This window comes from Monodon monoceros, unplaced genomic scaffold (genome assembly GCF_005190385.1).
Source record: "Monodon monoceros isolate NGI ecotype Baffin Bay Population unplaced genomic scaffold, NGI_Narwhal_1 Super_Scaffold_9, whole genome shotgun sequence".
Classification (NCBI taxonomy): domain Eukaryota; kingdom Metazoa; phylum Chordata; class Mammalia; order Artiodactyla; family Monodontidae; genus Monodon; species Monodon monoceros.
In genome coordinates this window covers 49250449-49272703 of record NW_021703786.1, presented here as the reverse complement: position 1 = coordinate 49272703, position 22255 = coordinate 49250449, and the positions used below count along the sequence as shown (strand labels likewise).

At 52.9% G+C, this 22255-nt stretch overlaps 1 protein-coding gene across 8 annotated transcripts in view; it reads right to left on the bottom strand.

Annotated features, from left to right (window-relative positions):
- The window catches only part of ITGAE (integrin subunit alpha E), an 82485-nt gene that overhangs the window by 49865 nt on the left and 10365 nt on the right, over positions 1 to 22255 (bottom strand). For all 8 annotated transcript variants that reach the window (XR_003792096.1, XR_003792097.1, XR_003792099.1 and 5 more), the window contains exons 2-16: positions 18609 to 18729; positions 11126 to 11217; positions 9823 to 9890; positions 9353 to 9470; positions 8987 to 9130; positions 8459 to 8574; positions 7708 to 7859; positions 6394 to 6547; positions 5711 to 5861; positions 5138 to 5205; positions 3730 to 3865; positions 3050 to 3192; positions 2545 to 2685; positions 1641 to 1877; positions 476 to 606 (exon numbers count right to left, since the gene is read on the bottom strand). Coding sequence is in view for 3 of the 8 variants with exons in the window: in XM_029213341.1 (XP_029069174.1) it covers positions 476 to 606; positions 1641 to 1877; positions 2545 to 2685; positions 3050 to 3192; positions 3730 to 3865; positions 5138 to 5205; positions 5711 to 5861; positions 6394 to 6547; positions 7708 to 7859; positions 8459 to 8574; positions 8987 to 9130; positions 9353 to 9470; positions 9823 to 9890; positions 11126 to 11217; positions 18609 to 18729 (1972 nt within the window). In the remaining 5 variants the exon portion in view is untranslated. The remainder of the gene's footprint in view (positions 1 to 475; positions 607 to 1640; positions 1878 to 2544; positions 2686 to 3049; positions 3193 to 3729; positions 3866 to 5137; positions 5206 to 5710; positions 5862 to 6393; positions 6548 to 7707; positions 7860 to 8458; positions 8575 to 8986; positions 9131 to 9352; positions 9471 to 9822; positions 9891 to 11125; positions 11218 to 18608; positions 18730 to 22255) is intronic.

Sequence of the window (22255 nt, the reverse complement as noted above, 5' to 3'; positions counted from 1 at the left end):
TTTTTTTTTTGGTGAGTCCATTTTTAGACATGGTAACTTTGCGATGCCTGTGTTGAATAAACAGCCGAGTCTGGAGCTTCGCGGAGAGCACAGGGCAGATTGGTGCCCCGCCAGATTATTTATAGCCATGGGACTAGATCACTCACTTAGGGATGGGGCACAGAAGCTCTGAAATTAATAATAGTAATAACAGCAGCCATCACTGAGCACCGTGCTAAATACTTTGCATAGATCCTCTCAGTCCTCATAACTCTGTGAGGTAGGTGCACTGTTATTCCCATTTATAGATAAGAAAATTGGGACTTAGAAATTCTGTCCAAGGGCACACCGTTAAGTGCAAGCTGAGGTTCAAACCCAGCTGGGCAGAGCCGGCGCCCTCAACCACTGCACTTACTCCCTCCCCTCAGTGCCTGGTGTCTTCACGAGGTCACTTAGGGCAGGGCACCTGGGTGAAGCTGCCACAGCAGACCCCTACCGGAGCACAGCCGCCCGGCCCAGAGCGCCCACGGCGATGTCAGCAAGGCCGTCGCCACTGAAATCTAAGCCACCTGCCACCGACGTGCCGAAGTACTGCAGTCCTGGGGCCACCACTGAGGCTCTGATCCTCTGTGGATGGAGAAACACAAGGTGTCAGGGACGGAAAGGGGTTTCCTTTTGGTTTAATTCAATCAGCAGATTACCCTTTGTCCCCACCCCAGGGAGCCATCAGCCGAGGAGCTGGAAAGAAAACGTCAAGGTTCTCCCAGGGAGGCTTGAAGGGGGGTGGGGCTTGACAGGGAGAGTAAGGACAGCAGGGGGTGGGGAAGAGTAGGGTCGTCCCAGGAAACAGTCAGGGGTCAGTGCAGTGGGCACAGGGAGTACTGGGCACAAGCAGTCCTCATGTGGGGCTGAGGCAAGGGTGGCTCTGAACTACATTTCAGAAACACCACTGGGTGTTCCACCACAGGGTGGAAGATGGGGAAGAGGAAGGAGCCAGGGCAGGGGTGGTGGGGATGGAGAGGAGGGGCTGGATTTGGGAGACAGTAGGATCTTTAGGAGGCAGAGGCTGATGCGTTGAGCTGAGGTCCGGGATTAGCCCGGGTTTCTGCTGTGAGCAGTGGAGGGGTAGGGCTCAGAGGAGCAGCAGGTCTAGGGGGAAGAGGATGCTTTCAGCTGGGCATCCTGAGAGTGAGATGCTGGAGGCCATCCAGGTGAGGGGCTCAGGAGCAGCTGGACACACAGGACTGAAGCTTGGAGAGAAACTGCAGCTGGATGTGAGTGAAAGTGCCCATAAAAGATGTAGCGTGGAAGTTGGCAATGGATTCCTGGGGGGTGAGAGCTAGGCTTGGGGTGGGGGGAGGGGTTGGGTGGGAGACGGGAGCCAGAGAAGGGACAGAGAGAGGAAAGAGGATCTGAGGCAGGTCCGTGGTCAGGAATGCCAAAGAAGGAGGGAGTCACAGGTCAGGAAAGTACATGGATGTTGCCACAACCTCTAGCCCCACTGGAAGGGTCTGAGGTGAGAACCTCCAAGTGACTTCTGTCCTTCAACTCTCTGGGACCTGCCTGGCACTTAGGACTGGAGCTGGCTTGGGTCTCAGGCCATCATATCTGGGGAAGGTCAGAGTCCCAGAGTAGAGGCAAGAGAGAGCCCTGCGGATCACCTGTGGCTGGTTGGTAGCGAGGTCAGCCAGCTGGTTGGTAGAGTGTCCATTGTAGATGTACACGCTGCCGAAGCCTGCACCACCATCTGCCCCAAAGTCTTCCAGGGGGGCCCCGATGGCCACATCTGTGAGCTCATCCTGACTGATATCCCCCACTGTCGCCATGGCAAAGCCAAATCGCGCATAAGTTAACCTGGGGTGGCCACTCAGCGTGCGTACCAAGGAGAAGGAACCATCCTGTAAGGCAGAGAGGCAGCTCAGCCCTCAAGACAGGGATGCGGGGTGCCCACCCCACTGCCACCCCAGGGAGCATGCTCAAGGACTTGTTGATTCTGATTCTCCAGCAGGGAGGGAGCCTGTGGCTCAGAAGAGGCAAGAGACCTTCCCAAGTCTGCACAGTGAGTGAGTGGTGAAGCTGGAGTCCTCCTGCCTTGCAGTCCAGGACCAAGAGCTGCAACCCTCTGCTCCCATGATTGGGGTCCTGGGCTGGCAATCAGGAGGCCTGGCTTCTCGCCTTGGCTCCACCACACACTTGCTCTGTAAACTGGAGCAAGTTTCAACATCACTGAGCCTCAGTTTTCTCATCTGTAAAATGGGAATAACAGCTACCTCCCACAGGTACTGTGAGAAACAAGTGAGATCACAGACAGGATGTGCTCTGTCAACCGTGCAGCTATTTGCGATGTCACCATCATCAACATGAGATGATGGGGTGGGGAAAGTAAGAAAGTGGGGGAGGGGACGGAGGGAAGCAGTCGCCCCACCAGGCTGCCATCCACCCTGAGCTCCCCATCACCGCCCTCTGGTGCAAGGCAGGGCCGGGGCGCTCCCAGCCTCTGTCACCTCGGCCCCAGGCTGAGCAGCCACAGCCTCAGCCAACTTGCGAAGATGGTGACTCTCCCACCTGCTTGTTCACACGGTACATGTAGACTCTGCCCTCCTCGCCTTGAATGTGGTAAAATGGGGCGGCCACCAGCAACAAGTCTGTGGTCCCATCCATGTCGACGTCCACAGGGCACAGCTCAGAGCCAAAATAGGACCCCATCTACAGGCCAGAGGGAACGCAGCTCACAGGGAGTGCTGGGGAGGCAGCCGCCACCGCCAGAGCCCTCAGCAATGCTAGACCTCTGCTCTTGCTCTTCCTGGGCCACCAACTTCGGGTCAGACCAGATCAATTTGTTCACCAGAATAACACAGGAGACTGGGTGAACAGCCTGATCCCCCACGATGGGGGAAACCAGCTGGCGCTCAGACACGCAGAGCCGGGGCAGAGGCTGAGTTCTGAGACCTGAGTTCTGCCCAGGCTGGGTCCCCAACCCACTGTGTGCCCTGGAGCCCACCCCTTTCCCTCTGGGACCTCCAGATCCCTATCTGTAATAACGGGGGCGGGGGTCCTTCTCCAGCAGTACCTGCTCGCCCTCCAGCACTGGTACAAAGTTGGTCTCTCTGCTCTCCTTCCGGAGCTCAAACACAGCCCCTTGCCGCTTGTGCTGTGGAGCCCCTGCCACATAGGAGAGGCCACAGGCCTTGTGCAGCACCGCCACCGAGTAACCTGGTGGTGGGGGGGGGGATGTGGAACTGCGATCAGGATCTCCCATCGGGCCACTCCTTTGCCCCGCCCCCCTTCCCAGCCAGGACTTCGAAGTAGCTTGGGCAGGGAGGCAAAAATGGAGAGACTATCTTCCACATCCTTTTAAAATCATCAGCAGTGGCTCCACTTACCCATGCGGCTGCTCACACGCGTGTGTCCCACTATACAGATGGGACAGACACACACGATCGTACACACAGCTTCACTCAAAATACACCACACACGTTCATCACAAACGCAGTGCATGAAGACTGAGGAGGGGTGAAGGGTCACCCACTGCCATTACTAACGGAGAGGCCCTACCTCCCTAGGCAGCTGCCGGGACCTGGCGCTTTGGTACCAAGCAGGCCTAATTCTCAGCCTCAGGCTCCCTAAGTGGGGCCCTTCCCTCAGTCCATGTGACCGACCTGGGCCCTCCCCAGCTAGGAAGTGCACTGCAGCCTGTGTCCCTGTACAGGCCCCGCCCACACCCAGGTAGCCTCCAGGCCCCGCCCTCACCCAGGTAGCTGTACTGCACAGCCTTGGCATCCACCGCCGTCTGGTTCAGGAAGCGGCCCTTGCGGCTGCTCATGTTGTAGAACAGCGTGCCCCCCGACCAGTCGAAGGCCCCTACAGCACCGAGCAGCACCTGCCCCTGCAGGGGACAAGGGTTGGCGGCCATCTGAGCGGGAGGGACCCAGGGCCAGCCAGGGTGGCGTCGGGTCTACCTGCCAGCACAGCAAACCTTGCAGTGGGGATGAGGGGCATTCAGTGCACCCGGCCAGAGACGCAGGAGGAAGGCGAGAGGCAAACACTGGGTTCCTGCCTTGTACCCATGACCCTGTCAGGCAGCAACCCCTGGGGCAGAAATCCAACCCGGGGCCCAGATATTGAGCATTTAAAAAAGTATGACTGAGGGACTTCCCTGGTGGTACAGTGGTTAAGAATCCGCTTGCCAACGCAGGGGACACAGGTTCAAGCCCTGGTCCGGGAAGATCCCACATCCCGCAGAGCAACTAAGCCAGTGCGCCACAACTACTGAGCCTGTGCTCTAGAGTCCACGAGCCACAACTACCGAGCCCTCGTGCCACAATTACTGAAGCCTGCGTGCCTAGAGCCTGTGCTCCACAAGAGAATCCCCCACTCGCTGCAACTAGAGAAAGCCCACGTGCAGCAACGAAGACCCAACACAGCCAAAAATAAATAAATTAAATTTAAAAAAAAAAGTACGACTGAGCAAAATGGGGCTCATGTCCTCCAAGTCTGCACAGCCTGAGTCTGGCACCCAAGGCCCACCTGTGTCGACTGATGTGCTAACCGCGCTTCCACCACATGCAAGGACGGTGTCCTCACTGCCCGTATCCCGCCCCCCCCCCCCGTCTGTGGGGAACAGGGCCTCTGGTGAGGAGAAGTACCCAGCTTGGTAGGCAAGCCCACCCAGGCCAGGGTGTTACCAGTCTGTGTTAAGGAAGCACTTAATCCTTGAGCGCAGGACGAAATGACCTCCTGTTGTAAACAGGGCCATTCTCTCCTCGACCTCAAAGGTCCAGGTTAGGGCGAGCACACAGAAGTGTTTTCCTTTGTCCTAAAATGGCTCTTTCATGGGACTTCCCTGGTGGTCCAGTGGTTAAGACTTTGCCTTCCAATGCAGGGCGCGCAGGTTTGATCCCGGGTTGGGGAGCTAAGATCCCACATGCCTCGGGGCCAAAAAAACAAAATATAAAACAGAAGCAATATTGTAACAAATTCAATAAAGACTTTAAAAATGGTTCACATCAAAAAATCTCTATGAAAAAAAAAAATCTTAAATTGGCTCCTTCAGAGGCCTCACCACAGGGCACTGAGAGCCAGGGGACCCTGAGTCCCTGGGAGTCGCCGGGGCCCCTCCTCTGTGGAGAGCCTGCCTGGTGCTGAGTCGGCCACGTACCTCGTCCAGGATCTGGGCGCTGAACCCGACCTGTGCCAGCTGGTAGTGGAGGGCATCTCCGACCGTGCCTGGAAGCCAAGAAGCCCAGTGAGACTGCTGTGGGCCAAGGTGAAGGGAGAAACCAAGTCGGGGAAGGGTCCGGCTTGGCCTCCTCCCAGAGGGAAGGAGGTTCTGGTAGGATGGGAGGAGCATCAGGTTGGAGTAGAGATCTGGGTCCTGCTTTAGTAGCTACTGGCAGCATAGCTGGGAAGAGGGCCGTCCCCTCCCTCTTCCTGGGCCTCAGTTTCCTCACCTGGGAGCTCCTGGGAGCAGGAATCATGCCCCAGTCACCCTTCTTCCTCCAGTACCAGAAAGAGCTTCTCATCAGAGTTTCATGGAATTTGGGGGAAGTGAGGAAGGCTGGGGATATTGTTGCCTTTTTAGAGATGGAACAGCTGAGGCTCAGAGAGGTGACAGGAGTTGCCAGAGTGCCACATGGAGGGAGGACTGGAGTAGGGCTGGAGCGTGGGCCTCGGGCCTCCTGCTGAATGCCGAGGGCGCTGCCGCAGGGTGGCCCCGGACCTGGAGCCTCACCTTCCACGCTAATGATGCTCTGCTGCAGTTTGCTCAGCAGCCCATCCAGCGCCGAGTAGTTGGTCACCTTGAAGGCGTGGTCCTCATCGGGGTCCGAGGCGATCAGCTTCAGCTCGTTGTACGCCCTGGTTTTATTAAATGCATCTCCCACCTGCACAGAGGCCCTGGGTCAGTGGGCCAGCACCGCGAGGGCTCTCCAGGCCTCCTTCTTTCCCTGCTCCCCGTTCTCCCACACACTCTACGTGTGTTTTCCTGAACACACTAGCTCCTCACCCCTGCCCACGCTATTCCCTCTGCCTGCAGAGCCCTTCCCGCCTCCCCTGTGCCCTACGTCAGCTGCTCCTCTTTGTCCTCCGAGACTCAGCTCAGCACCCGCTCCTCCTGGAACCTTCCCTGACATCCCTCCTGTGGGCTCCCAGGGTGTCCACTGCTCTCCCCATCACTGCTGGGCGAGTGACCTGTGACCACCACTGGGAAATGAGCCGTCTTTGGGGAAGACCCTGAGTGGGGTGGGGAGTGCGGGGTGCATGGGACACGGGGGCTGAAAGAAGAGAAGTTGGTGAGTGTTTGTGAGTGCAGCAGGGTTTGGGTAAGCTGCTTACTGAAGCCCTTCTAGGAGCCCTGGCTTCTCCCCACCCCAGGCTGCACAGGGTCACGAGGTACCCCCAGCACCTAGTTCTTACCCCAATGGCAAAGCGCTCAACACCTTGCATCTTTGTGGAGTCGATGACAGTTGTGAGGTTGAGGGGGTCCCCGAATATGTCCCCATCAGTGAGCACCACCATGACCTTGGATGCCTTTTCTCTGGAGCCATGGCTTGGTGTGAAGATGTTGTCTCTAAATCGGGGAGAGTAAAGGGAAAGAACTTTGCCAAAGGGATGACTGAGCCCTGGGGAGATTTTATTTGCTGATCTGTTTTAGAATTGAAGAGGATTAAGGAGCCCTCCTGGGAGAACAAAGGCCCAAAGAGGGGTGGCGATGTCCCTGGGTACACAGCTGCGCGGGTGGAGGTGAGGCTGCAACACAGGTGTTCTTACCCCTCACCTGCTCCCAATAGAAAGGTGCTGGACAACTAGAGAAAGCCAGTGCACAGCAACGAAGACCCAATGCAGCCAAAAATAAGTAAATAAATAAATTTATTTAAAAAAAAAGAAAAAGAAAGGTGCTGGACAGCACTGGAGTCTATTCCTCGTGTGTATGTGTGGGAATAATAATGATATTAAAAACAGCGGCTAAGATTTACATAGAACTTAGATGCCAGGCACTCTGGTATGCACCGTACATATTTTAAGGCAAGTACTATTATTATTATTATTATTATTAATCATTATTACTGGCCACGCCTTGCGGCTTGCAGGATCTTAGTTCCCCGACCAGGGACTGAACCCTGGCCTCAGCAGTGAAAGCGCCAAGTCCTAATCACTGGACTACCAGGGAATTCCCTATTATTCTCATTTTAAAAGTGAGAAAATCGAGGCTTCCCTGGTGGCGCAGTGGTTGAGAGTCCGCCTGCCGATGCAGGGGACACGGGTTCGTGCCCCGGTCCGGGAGGATCCCACGTACCGCGGAGCGGCTGGGCCCGTGAGCCATGGCCTCTGAGCCTGCGCGTCTGGAGCCTGTGCTCCGCAACGGGAGAGGCCACAACAGTGAGAGGCCCGCGTCCCGCAAAAAAAAAAAAAAAGAAAAGAAAAAAGTAAGAAAATTGAAGCATAGAGCAGTTAGGCAACTCGCCCAAGGTCTCACGAGTACAAGCTGCTCGCAGGAGTCTTTGGAAGAATTTTTGGAGGACTGTCTTGGGGTGTCATCTATCAGCCAAGGCTGGGTTGGAAGACCTCACAGTGTCCCCTTTCAGCCAAGGAAGAGCCTGAACCCTGACCCTCTCCTCTACACAGTCTGTCCAGCCACCTTCTCCAGGTAGGATGCCTCAGAGCCTCTGGGCAGGGCCGTGGACTGGCACTCAGTAGGTGTACAGGTAATTCTGTTGCCCTCACACTCACAGGACATGCTGCATGGCAGAGGCAGTCTTGGTGACACTCCCCACTTGAGTGATGTTCTGGACTCTGGCGAGGGAGGCTGTAACGTCTTGGCTGTCCTGAAGGTCAAGCTCTGTCTGGATGACTTCCCCATACTGCACCAGGGCAAAGTTGCACTGCAGGGGACGGGCCGAGAGGGAAGGAGTTTGGCAGAGTTGCCCAAGGCCACCCCTGCCCCTTAGATGGCTCCGCCTGGAAGCAGTGGAAGAATCCACTCATTCCTCCTAGTTTCTGGGCAGGAGGAAATACTCAGGCAGAGGGAAATCTCTAAGCCAGTGGGGGTGGAGGAAGGTATGACAGTAATGGCTCCCAGTGAATCACAGACTTCTCCTTGAATCCATGTCCCTGTGTAGTCCCCCTCTTCCACACTGACTCCGGGATAGGCCAGGTGACTTGCTTTGGCCAATGGGACATCAGCAAATGTGACATAATCAGAGGTTTGGAAAGTGCTTGCCATGAAAGAGTTGGGCTGGGCTGCTGGAGACACATGGTCCAGACAAGCGAGGGCATCTTAGGGTCCAGTCAAACAACCAGATGTCTGCAGCTGCAGGAATAACTCTAGGCAAGACCAGCAAAAGAACCACCCAGCTGAGCCCAGACCGAACAGCTGACCCAACAGAAGGAGAGCAGATCGCTGGTGGATGTTTTGAGGTGGTTTGTTCCCAGAGGTAGATAACACACAAGCTGTGTGAGTCCAGCCCTTAGGGAAGCCCACCTCAAAGCACTTCTCATAGATGTTCTTCATCATGTTGGAGATGAAGTCTTTAGCTCTCTGGAAGTCTGGGGGATCGATGCTTCCTGAGCCATCCAGGATGATGGCGATCTCGGTGCCTGGGCCAAGACAGGGAACAGGTCAGGAGTGGGCTTGGCATCTGGGGCAGGAGTGAGGGCAACTCGTCCTGCCCTGAAGGGCACCCACCCAGTTCAAGCCCTGAGGGCTCAGTTCAGGGAGGGCATCGGTGCCACTCCCAAGAGTGAAGCCTTTGTCTCAGAGGCAGAGAGCGAGCCAGAACCTGCTCAGGCTCTGACTTGCTGCGTGAGTCACTCCCAGCACCCCCACTCTCTGGGCCTCCGTTTTCCCAGCTGTAAGATGGAGAGAGACAGGGCTGGGACTGGCCAGGCCTGTAGAATCCAGCCACTGCTCTCCATCTCTTGGACCTAGGCATGCCTCAGCCCTGGAGGTCTCCAGCCTAGGGAGTCAGCTCTGACAGCTCTGGGAGCGACCAGATTTGCCTCTTCTCACCAGCTGCCTCCTCGTCCTCGTCCTCTGTCTCCTCCTCCTCCACCTTCAATTCCCGGCGCGGCCTGGCTGTGTTCTCCGTGCTGCCTTTTTTGTTCCTGGAGCAGTCTCCAGCATCCACAGGGGCATCAGGGTCCAGTAATTTTTCTTTAAAAAGTACACATGGAAGAGCTCAGAGTCAGATGGCCTCCTCGTTCACCTCCAGGTAAGCCTGCTCTTAGATCTGCCCTGGTTCCTTCACATGGGGCCTAAGCCTGCCTTGCCCTCTCTGGGCCTCTGTGTCCCTCTGCATCTACCACGGGCTGGCGCCTCTTCTTGCAGACCCCAGGATATCCCTTCAGAGCTGTCCAACGAGGGTCCAGTCCTCACCAAGGTCGGAGAAGTAGACCTGGGCACGGGGATGGAGGTCAGGGGCCAGCAGGATGCAGTTGCCTGTGAGCTCTGAGCTGAGGCTCTGGGGCCACCGGGTCGTCACTTGAATGCAGATCTAGAGGAGGGGGAGAAAAGGAGGGGAAAGCCCCGGTCACCCCCAGCCCAGGCCCCCTCGTCGCAGCCACACCCACACCCCCACGTCAGAACCCAGTGGCTCAACCAGGCAGGGGACGCAGGAACAGCGTGCTCACCCCTCACCAGGGGTAGGAGTCACTGCCAGGGTCAGTGTGCTGGGTCACACGGAGTACCCAGCTCAGAGCTGCTGTCAGCCCTGGGGCTGCTGGGGATACAGCTGGGCTCAGCCCTGAGAATAACACGCCATTCAGGACTGGTATCCACCACGGTCAACCACAGGGGTAGCACCAGCTCCCCAAGGCCCTCCACCCTCCCTCACCACGCATACTCACCAAAACACCATGGTGGTTCCGGACAACTGTCACTCCACGGTACCTCCCCTTTGGGATGGGGACATTCTCTGAAACAGTGAGGCCCAGGTAAGGAGGGAGGAATGCTGGGAGGCAACCCAGGAGCCAAGGCCAGAGGGCACAGGGCCATCTTGGTCAAAGCCCCATGAGGAAGAGCTGGCCACTCAGAGCATCCTCTAGAAGCTGGATGCGGGGGGCCTTCACGGACAGGCCTCTCTCCCAGGCTCATTCGGTGTCTCATTCAACATATGCCCCGTGATGTCTGCTCTGTGCCCAGCCTGCGACAGATGGTGATAGGGATCCAGAAACACTGAGACCTGGTGCTGGTCGTCCAGGGGCCCCTGGGCTGCTGGGCAGGCAGGCAGAGAAGCACCAGCTGGCAGGTGTGTGCAGCACCAGGGAGGAATGGCAAGAGGCTGGGGGACTGGCCCTAGAATCCAATGAACTCTCCCCTCTCAGAGTCCTGTCTCCGGGGAATCTTACTGCCCCACATCCCCAGGGGCAGAAGTGTAGCTCCTTCCCCTCCCGCCCCACTGTGGGCCTCAGGAGACTTGCATTTTTGAGTCCCAGGATCACTCAGTCACCCTGCCGGACTGCGTGCCCTTCTGATGCAGAGATGGAGGCTGTTCGACACAGCCCCTCCCACAGAGACCAGGACTCCACCTGACATGGCCCAACGGTCGTCAGCAAAGTGGGCCTTCAGTTGGGCTGGGCAGAATGGGGGGAGTTTGGTCAACGAGCGAATTAGGTCCATTCCTTTGTTCATTCAAACAGCATTATTGAGCACCTAATATATGGCAGACCCCATGCTAGGCGCTAGGATGGCCACAGTTAGATTGTGGGGGCGCGGGTTCCATTGAGGCGTGGTGAGTTGCGGTAGGTTGGGATTTGGAATCGGGTGGAGTTGGGTTTGCATCTGTGGTGCTGCTCAGATGCGTGACCTTAGTCATAGTGGAAACCAAAGGACTTCTCTGAACTGTAGCTTTCTCTTCTGTAAAATGGTGTGGTTTTAAGGATTAAAAGTCCGCGAACCACTTAGCAGAGTGTCAGGTGACTCAGTAAGCACTCCATCCATTTTAGGTTTCATTTTTGTTGTTAGGATTGGGTCCGGAAAGGTGGGCTGGGGGTTAGGGTTGGGTGGGGATGGGACTGGGCACCAGGATGGAAGGCTTGCTGTGGCTGGTGGTGGAGGCTAGGGTGGAGAGACTGGAATGGTTGGGCTGGATGAGTGGGATTCCTAGAAAGGAGGTCCTGGGAGCATTCCCGGGAGCAGGGGCTGACTTACCTACTGGCTGGCAATGGAGCTCATCCTGAATGAGGGAACACTGATACAGGGGCCCTGCCGTCCTGCTGGTCCTGGGGCTGGTTACCAGGAGCCTGAGCGAAAGAGTCGGCAGCAAAGTTGAGCTGGTCAGCGATTCCCTTTTCCTCCCTACCTGCCCAGACACAGTCCTTCCATTCCAGGCCCACAGACCCACAGGTTCCCTGTGGGGAAAACTATGCAGAAGACCAGACCTGGAAAGGCGGGCAGGCTCCCAGCCCAGGATGGTGGATCTGCATTACGAGGGAGGCATGGGCTCAACCTTTGCACAGCTCCAGGCAGGAAATGGCTAAATGCATCCCCTCTCTGCCTGCTGGCCCACCCTGACAGAAATGGGGTGATATTGGTGGTAAATAAACACTCGCTGCTCTTTGATGGCGGTGGGGGGAACCAGGAAGCCACCAGCGGCACAGTTGCTTCTGCTGGGGACAGAAGCCTTCCTTCTGTTGCCTTCCTAGTGGCTGCAAGGGCACCTGCCCCACCTGGCCCCAGCGACAGCACTTCCTGAGAAGAGCACACTTGTGCCCCTCTCCTAGGGGCAGGTCAGAACTGGAGGTTCTGGGCCCCTCAGCCTGGTTAAGGCAGCCTCAGGAGACGTGATTCCCAATGGCAAACTCTGCCCCCTGCCCAGGGAGACAGTAGAGAGCCAGCGTCAGCCTAAACATTCCGTGTGCATGCTGCCCAGGGAGGATCAGGGCTGCGCCCAGACAGGGAGAGCGCGCCCCATCCTAGGAGCTGTGAGTAGGGGCTGTTGGGGAAGGGGCCCGAGGCTGAGCTTGATAACACTGAACCAAGTCCAAGGTTTTATGCTGAGGGCAGTAGGAAGCCACGGAGGACTTTATAAAGGGGAAGCTTTATAAAGGGGAAGCTTTATAAAGGGAAAGCTTTATAAAGGGGAAGCTTTATAAAGGGGATTAGACAAGTCATGATGAGTTACAGTGGTTTGGGGGCCAGGAACGAGGTCATGTTTCCACTTCCTCACCTCCCGTTACTTGATGTTTAAAAAAAATATGAAACGTATCACTCACTTATCTCCATGGGTGACAGGATAATAATAAAATCTACACCTGTGTGTGTGCCCTACCCAGCTTACCCCAGCCCAAGCTGACTTCCACCCCTGACGGGTCCTGTCAAGGTCAGCGGTGGTCCACACATCGTCAGATCCAAGGGACACCTTTCTGCCCTCATCTTCCTCAACCTCTCAACAGCCCAGGGTAGAAGTAACCGTCTCTCCCTTGAACCACTTTCTTTTTGGTTCCCCTGACCTCTCTCACTACTCCTTCTCAAACTCCTTTGCTTGCTCATTCGCTGTCTGACTTCTAAATGTCACTGGTGTCCCGGGGCTGGGTCCCTGTTTTCCTCGTCCACTCACTCTCCCTGGTGATTGATCCCCCCTCCAATCCCTGGCTTCAATACACCTATCAATGCTGACATTCCCACCTTTATATCTGCAATGCTAGCATCCCTCCACCAGAAGCCAGACCAGCGCAGCTCTAGAAAGCAGAATAATGACCTGCCCCGCCCAGAGAAGTCCATGTCCTAACCCCCAGAGCCCAGGAATACGCTACTTTTTATGGCAAAAGGGACTTCGTAGATTACGTTAAAGATCTTGTGTTGGGGAATTTATACTGGATTATCTAGGTAGGCCCAATGTAATCACAAGGGTCCTTATCAGACCCTTTAAAAATGGAGGAAGGGGCCACAAGCCAAGGAATGCAGGCAGCGCCTAGAACCCCAAGGAAGTGAGGAAACAGATCCTCCCCTTGAGGCTCTAGAAGGAACACAGCCCTGCTAATGCCTTGATTTCAGCTCAGTAAGACCCTCTTTGGACATCTGACCTCCAAAACTGTAAGATAGTCATTTGTGCTGTTTTAAGCCACTAAGTTTGTGATGAATTGTTATAGCAGCCCTAGGAAACTAATAAATAAACAACTGCCCATTGTCTAATAGGCATCTCAAACTTAGAACGTTCGAAACACAACTATGGTCTTGCTCTCCATTGCCTGAACTGAACTGTTCCATCTTCCCTGACACAATACATGGCACCACCAACCACTATGTTCTGAAGTCCAAAGCCTGGGGGCACCCTTGCTTCGTCTTTTCACTCATCCCCTTCATCAAATCCATCAGTAAACCCTGTTGGTTCTTCCTCCAAACTATATCTAGAGAACATCTCTTCTGTTTCCCCTGCCACCATCATCTTGCCTGGTGTGTAGTAATAGCCCCCTGTTATTTTTTTCTGTTGTTTGTTTTTTAAATTTGCTCTTGGGACTTCCCTGGTGGTCCAGTGGGTAAGACTCCGAGCTCCCAATGCAGCGGGTCCGGGTTCGATCCCTGGTCGGGGAACTAGATCTCACATGCATGCCGCAACAAAGATCCTACGTGCCTCAGCTAAGACCGGCACAGGAAAATAAGTAAATAATAAATAAGTGTTTAAATAAAATAAAATAAATTTACCCTTGTAGATTACACCACGTCACTGCCCTGTTTCAGCTGCCTCCCGTGCACTTAGGTGAAGAGTCCATACCCCTTGCTGCAGCCCACGGGGCCCTGCACGATCTAGCATCTCCCCACCGCTGAGACTCCCCTCCTGCTCCTTTGCTCTCCAAGCTCTAGCCCCGCACTGGCTGGCTTCCGTTCCTAGGCTGCCCCCAGCTCTTTCCCGGCTTGGGCCCTCTGCCTTGCTGCGCCCCCTCTCTCCCCAACCTGGCTCATTCTCGTTCCTTGGCCTCGCTTAACTGTCACCTCCTCACAAATGCTTTCTCCAACCAGCCTCACCTCACAATCCAGTTACTCTGCTCTGCATCGTCCCATTTATTTCCTTCCCAGAACTTGTCCCCGTTTGATAGCATCCTGTTTACTTGTTTACTGTTTATTATCAGTCTCTCCCCCTAGACTCTAAGTTCCCCAAGGAAACTTACAGTCTACGGGGAGAGGAGCTTGGTAACAGTGAACCAAGTCCAAGACCTCCCAAGTTCCCCAAGTTCCCCTTGCCTCTCGTTTGCCATGTTATTTCCAGCACCTGGAACAGTGGCTGGCACAGAGCAGGGGTTTGGTAAACATCTGTTACATGACGACTGAACAACAGCCGAGGCAGCACATGAGGGGGCTAATCTGGGGCAAGGCTGAGGGGCAGAGGACCACGTGCAGCTGAGCTCTGTGGGCTTGCAGCTGAGCCCCTAAATTAGGTCGCTTGCTCAACAACTTTGCCTCTTTCCGCAGACCCCTCCCAGCCTGAGCCTCAGCCCTGGGCCCAGCACCTTATTCTCTGCTCCCCCGTAAAGGTGGGCTCAGAACTGGGATCCAACCCAGCCACGTCTTGGTGGGGTAGGTGCAGGCCTGGAATAGCCTCAGCTCTCCCTCCTCCTTTAGGCCTTGGCCCAAGCTGTTGCTTCCGCTTGCAATGCCTTTCGGCTCCTTTTCCTGCAGAACGACCTTCCCAAGTGCCAGCTCCTCAGGAAGCCTTTTCCCAAAAGAAGGAGCACCTTGACCCCTCCAAGCCCTCCAGGAAGCCCTCACCACTGGACACCTACCCTTATCCTTGGCTTTTGTTCCCACCTAGACTGTGAGTTCTTGAGAGACCACCATGTACAGCTGCACAGGCTGTTCACTGCAGAACCCAAGGTTGCCACCCATATCACAGTCACGCAATGCCGGGGGCCCGGGGCCCCGTCTGAGCTGCCTCTGCCGCCCGTCCCTTTAACCACCTCCACCATGGTGGGTGGTCTCTTGATCTCCAGGTTTACCGACTGAGTGGCTGGCAAACTAAACTATAACTGAGCTCACCATCAGCTGACAGCCCCAGGGACCCTATCACACCTGGGCTGAGTGCAGCCCATCTCCTGGCTTCACCCAGCTGTAACTCATCTCTGTCCTCAGAGTCTATTCCCATAGCGCCCAGGGGGAAGGCCTTCGTTATATTCCACTCCACCCCGCTGCAGCGGCCAAGTCCATGACGCTGCCAGCCCTGGCTGTTACAACTTACGTAGAAACAACATGAGGGAGAGAGAGGCACGTGTGGTCCTTGCACGAGGAGCCCAGCCTGTTCCTCTGCGGCCGGGGCGGCCAGAAGCGCGTTTCCTGCCCTGTGCAGCACCCCGTGGTCTCAGGCTCCAAGGTTTGAGGCAGGAACCCAGAGGTGCCTCCCACCACATCCTTCCCCGGTGCACGTTCAAACCCGTGAGACCCTCTCTGCTTCAGCAGGTGTCCAGGGAGGTTTTCTTGGGCCCAAGTGGGCTCTTCCCCCCATCCCTGGGGGGCTCGGAGCCTTCTGCTCTGGATACTTCAAAGTCCCCTCTTCCACTGTGGCCTTTCAGCTTGGCTTTTTTTTTTTTTAATATATAAATTTATTAATTTTATTTATTAATTTTTGGCTGTGTTGGGTCTTCGTTGCTGCACGTGGGCTTTCTCTAGTTGCGGCGAGTGGGGGCCACTCCTCGTTGAGGTGCCCGGGCTTCTCATTGCAGTGGCTTGTCTTGTTGCGGAGCACGGGCTCTAGGCACGTGGGCTCCATAGTTGTGGCACGTGGGCTCCACAGTTGTGGCTCACAGGCTCCAGAGCGCAGGCTCAGTAGTTGTGGCGCACGGGCTTAGTTGCTCCACCGCATGCGGGATCTTCCCAGACCAGGGCTCGAAAAGGTGTCCCCCGCGTTGGCAGGCAGATTCCCAACCACTGCACCACCAGGGAAGCCCTTGGCTTGGCTTCTGAGGGAGGGGGGTTAAAGTCTGTTGGGTCTGAAGCTGGAGTGGTGAGGGCCCTGCTGGGGTACTGGAGGGAGGGGGCTCGGCAGGAGATGGGCACAGCATGGCCGAAACCCGGCCTCGACCTTGATGAGTGCGGGGACTGCAGGACGCTCACACATTGCAAACTTTGTGAAAACTGAATGCTGACCCAGCGTAGAAGCCACGATCCAGCAATTCCACTGCTGGGCACCCTGTGCCTAATAAAAAGAAGTGCATTCACCCAGTGAAAGAAAGTGCAGAGCTGGGCCGGGGGTGGGAGCGGGGGTTAACTCTCGCCTGGGATGTGCGTGGAAGGGAGCACATGGCTGCAGGGGGCTTATGAGAGGCTGGTCCTGTTCTGCCTCGATCTGGACGCTGCTTACGTGGGTGGCTCACTTTGTGAACATTCACTGAGCGGCACTCTGATGACGTGCAGTTTTCTGTGCAATAGTGCAGCAATAGAACTTTATCAAGACAAAACATGAGCAATGCTTACCTTTAATTCTTCCTGGAACCAGAATATTCCTAACAACCTTCTCACCGCCCTTCAAGCCTTTCAGGCTCCCCGAACCTTTGTGCCGGCCGACAAAGCATGGCCCACCTCCCCCATGCGATGTCTCATCGCGCTCAGTTTCAGCCGCCGACACCTCCCCAGCCCCCGCACCTGGCTCAGGCTGGCTTCCAGACTTCTGACCACGCAGCTCTCAGCCCCGATCCCCCTCCCGTGCCTTCTCACACTAATTCCTACTCAGCCCCTAAGTCCCAGTGTCAAGGTACATCCTTTGGCTGAAGGACACACGTGCCTCTATGTCCCCAACGCACCCTGGACGTCCCCGCAGAGCAGTCTTCACTCTTCCTGTCATCGACCAACTTGTCTGCTTCCCACAAGAGCCTGGGAGCTCCATGAGGGCATGGACTGTCTCCTTTAGTATCTTATCCCCCTAGCTTTGCCTGGCGCTGAGTAGATGCTCCACAAATACTGATGAATGAATGAATGAGTGAATGGGCCCTGTCCTCACCACTTAAATCTAATGGTCACCAGCCTCTTCACTGGACAGTGAGGAAATCAAGCATAGGGTCCGAGCCCGCTTGGCTGGCGTGGCCATGGCCCAAGTCCAGGGCTATGAGGCTGCCTCGGGAGCCACCACTGCCCACCCATCTGCTACCAAACAGAGCTCCACTCAGCCAGGAGCCCTGAGTGCCTCACCTGACTCTGCCCCCAAAGCTATCTGGACCCTGGGCTCATGGCTCAGGGTTGCCGGGTCTGAAGGAAACCCCTCGCCGTGGACCAGAAGCAAAGCAAAGCAGCGGCAGGTGAGAGGTGGGGTAGGGAACCAGCCAGGGGCAGCTGGGCAGTGGAGCAAGCACAGAAAGAGCCCTGCCACGAACAGGACAGGGAGAGGAAGGGCTGCTCTAGAGTAAGGGAGACTAAAGAGATACAGCCACGGTACGCAACACAGGAACTCTGACTGAACCCTGGCTTTAAAATGAGCAGCTCTAAACGTCATCTTGGTGACAACAGGGGACGTTGGGGTGTGTGTCGTGACCCTTCACTGCAGAACTTCTCCTAAAACCAAAGACATGTCCCTAATCAGCACACCACCACTACCTCCATCTGATAGAATCTACATTTGATTTACTTGCTTATTGTCTATTTCCCCCGAGCATAAGGATTTGTGTCTGCTTTGCTCACCGCTGTTCCCTCAGGGCCTGGTACACAGTAGTCGTTATTGTATAAATGCTTGCGGAGTGAAGGGCCATGGTATAAATAATTCTACAACTTGCCTTTTGCATTTTACGATGTGTTTCGAGGCTGATCCGGTTCATAACCACTGCACCCAATCCGTTCATTTCACCTGCTTTCAGTGTCGCACTGTATGATTCACACCTTATGTCTTCCATTTTTCCGACGATGCTTATTTCAAAACAATGTCCCAGTCAATGTCTCTAGGTGTGCCCCAGAAGTTCCCTCGGGTTGGTATCTGGGGGTGGAATCACTGAATCAAGGGCCGCCTGCATCCTCAGCTCTACTGATACGGCAAGATGGCTCCCCCGGGCGGCTATACCAGCTCGCATTCCTACAAGCTCCTGTTTCGCCACATCCTTACCAGCAGAATGCTATCAGACTTCAAATGTTTTACTTATCTAATGGGTGGGTACGGATGAGAAGTTTAAAATACAAAGTAATGCGTATTGATCTTAAATTTGGCCAGAGATTGTGCCAAACACTTTACGTGCATGAACTCAAATACTCTTTGCAACAACCCTGTGAGGTAGGAAAATAATCACCCCCACTGCAGAGATGAGAGACTGAGGCTGGGGGTTGTGTGCCTTGCTATAAATACAGAGCGAAGCTGTCACCGAACCACGGCGACCAGATGCACAGCCTCCTCGTAACCACCACGCCCACCTGCCTCATATTTTCCATTTAAAGGAAATATTTTCCGTCACTGTCCAAAATTTCTATGTTGAGCACGTTACTTTTGTAACAGACAAAAGAGCCTTGATAAACTTAATTTTAAAAGTTTTTTAGCCTCCCCTCCCCCACCCCCAGAGAGGCCAGGGTGAGGAGAGGGGCCAGGGCTGGGAGAACGGGCCCTGAGCTAACGGCCTCTCCCCTGCTGGGGTGTGGGGTGCCGAGGGCTTGTCTGGGGGCCTTCTCAGGCTCCCCAAGGACTCATCAGTCCTCACACACCCCGCCCCGCGCGCCGGGCCGCCCCACTCACCAGGTCTGGTTGGTGCTGGAGTCCTGATGCAGAAGTGAGCTGAGCACGTAGGGGACGTCTCCCTTGGGAGTCACCCAGGTCTGGACCATGTCCACATTGAAGGTGGCCAGGGGAGCCAGGCCTGAAGAGAAAAAAAGAACATTTAACAAAAGAGGCACCGTTATTCCATCACATCCTGCATTGCCACTATCTCCATTTTACAGAAGAGGAAAGCAAGACTCCCAAGGATTTTTTTTTTTGGATGAACCACATGGCATGTGGGATCTTAGTTCCCTGACCAGGGATCAAACCTATGCCCCATGCAGTGCAAGTGCGGAATCTTAACCACTGGACCACCAGGGAAGTCCCCCCATTACCAAGAACCTTTTTTCCATGGGAATAAGACTGGAGTGCAGGCGTGTCTGACCCAGAACTCCTGGTCCTCCCACTAAACCAAGCTGTGTTGGCACCAAGACCCCCTCCTCCAGGAGGCCTTCCTTGGTTCTGTCCCAGAGCACTTGCTACCTTCTCACACCTCCCACTGTGCACTTTCTATACCTGCCACTGAGCACATGCTCATCACCGTGTCATGTACCAAAGTTAAAATAGACTACGGGCCCCAGGGTGAGGGTCTGCATACATTCTGTCTATGTACCTGCCCATCAAGTAACCCAAGAGAAAACACATGTCCTCAAAAATACCTCAGAAAAAGAATGTTTATAGCAGCTTTACTTGTAACAGTCCCAAACTGGAAACAACCCAAATGTCCATCAACTGGGGAATCGATAAACTGACATATTCAGACAATGGAATACTACGCAGGAGTAAAAAGGAACGAACAATTGACACACACAGCAAGATGGGTGAATCATGAATATCATTATGCTCAGTGAAAGAAGTCTTATATAAAAGAGTATCTACTGTATGATTCCATTTATATGCTGTTCTAGAACCAGCAAAACTAATCTATAGCAAAAGAAAATATTGCCTGGGCTAATGCGGGATGGGGATTAGCTGGGAAGGAGCAGAAAGGAGCTTCCTGGGGTGATGGAAATATCCTAAATCTCTATAGGAGTTTGGATTACAAAGGTGTGCATTGTCAAAAATACATCAGATGGTCCACTTAAAATTTGTGTGTTTCACTGTAGGTAAATTTTACCTCCAAAAAAAAAAAAAAAGAACTATAAGGAAACATTGAACTCTAGTTGATATGTATGATGAAATGCTTAGGGATGAAGTGTGCTGATGTCTGCAATTTACATTGAAATGCTTCAAAATATAAGACGGCTTGATGGACGGATAGATGAATATATATGGATGGATGTTTATATATAGATGGATATAAATAAACATATTTTTATACATGTCAATTACAATTGTCAACATTTTGTTATATTTGCACTATCACACATATTTTACATATACGTAATATACAAAAATATATATATTGTAAAATCTATACATTGTAAAATCTAAGTGTTGTATGTGGTTGTCCACTGCACAAGTTTTTCAGATTTTCTGTACGTTTGAAATTCTTCACTAAAAATTTTGGGGGGAAAATTGATACAGACAGATTGTCCCCCAAAGAGGCTGCACCAATTCATATTCCAACAACAGAATGGAAGGCCTATTTCCTCACAGCATCTCTTGAGCAGACTGTGCGGACCTCCTCATCCTTGTTTTAAAAGAGTATCTCATCATTTTGTTCCCAAACTATTTTTTTTTTTTTTTCCCAAACTATTTTTTAGGTCTTCCCTGGTGGCACAGTGGTTAAGAATCCGCCTGCCAATGCAGGGGACACGGGTTTGAGTCCTGGTCCAGGAAGATCCCACATGCCGCGAAGCAACTAAGCCCGTGCACCACAGCTACTGAGCCTGTGCTCTAGAGCCCACGAGCCACAACTACTGAAGCCCACGTGCCACAACTACTGATCCTGTGTGCCACAACTACTGAAGCCCGCGTGCCCCAATTACTGAACCCGCGTGCCACAACTACTGAACCCACGTGCCACAACTACTGAAGCCCACGTGCGCCTAGAGCCCATGCTCCACAACAAGAGGAGCCACTGCAATGAGAAGCCTGCACACCTCAAGGAAGAACAGCCCCCGCTCGCCGCAACTAGAGAAAGCCTGCGTGCAGCAACGAAGACTCAACACACAGCCAAAAAAACAATTAAATAAAATTTTTTAAAAGCCCAGCTCTTTAAAAAAAAAGAAAATTTGAAAAAAAAATCTATTTTTTAAATTATGAGTAAAGTCAAGCCTCTTATTATAAGTTTGTTTCCTGCTTATTCATATACATTATCCATTTTTATGAGGTCTTTATTGTTTTCTTACTAATTTATAAGAGCTTTTTGTCCAAAAGAAACTGTCAATGTGTTAGACACTGTTTCTCACTTAGCTCTCTGTTTGACTGGCTTATATTTTTCCCCACATCTACATTTATTATGTAGTCAAATTATTCTTCCTGTATGACTTGAGTTTTGTGTCACGCTTCCCCACTCAGAGATTATATAATTCACTCATGTTTTCTTCGATATTTTCTTTGTTTCATTTCTTATGCTTGAGTCTTTGATTCATCTAGACTTTATTTTTGCATATATCCAGCTTTACTTTTTCTCCCCCCAAAATGAAATTGTCTCAACATTACTTCTCAAATAGCTCATATTATCCCTGCAGATTTGAAATACCACCTTTATCATTCTCAGAATTCTCATGTGCGTTTTGGCATCTCCAGGGACTCAGTTCTGCCCCATTGACCTTACTGTCTCCTGCTTGGACCCATTCATTAGTCTCCTGACCTTTCTCTTCCAAGACTTCTCCCTCTGGGTACATCCTTTCCGTACCAGTTGCCAGAAAGAATTTTTAAAAGCATGCTACTCCACTGCTTAAAATTCTAACTTCTTGGAAATTAAGCAATGTACTTCTAAATAACCTAGGGCCAAAGATAAAATCATAATGGAAACTTTAAAATATTTTGAACTGAATGAGAATTAACATAGGACAAATCAAAACTTGTGTGATACAGTTAAAGCAGTGTTTAGAGGAAACGCAGAGCCTTAAATGCATATGCTAAAAAAAAATTAAAAAAAAAAGAAAGGCTGAAAACCAGTTATCTAATATTCCATCTCAAAAAGCTAAACGAATAGCAAATCAAGCCCAGAGAGAGTACAGGAAGAAATAAAGACATGAGCATATATCAGTGAAATAGAAAACTAACCTACAGTAGGGAAAATCAACAAAGCTAAAGTTTGGTTTTTAGAAAGAGTAATATAACTGATAAAAACCCCTAGCAACACTGATCAAGAAAAAAAAAAAAGGCAAACACATAAATTACCAATATGAATGAAAAGAGGACATCAGAACAGAGCCTAAGACATTTATGAAATAATAAGAGGATAGTATATACAACTTTATGCCAGTAAGCTTGACAATTTAGGTGAAAAGGACAGATTCTTTGAAAAGTAAATTTACCAAAACTGACAAAAGAAGTGAAATCTGAATAATCCCAAATTTTAAAAACTGAATCCATTAACTCCAGGCCCAGATGGCTTCACTAGTGAGCTCTCCCAAACACGTAAAGAAGCAATACCAATCTTACATGAACTGTTCCAGAGAAGAGAAAATGAGAGAACACTTTCCAATCATTTTGTGGGGCCAGCATGACAT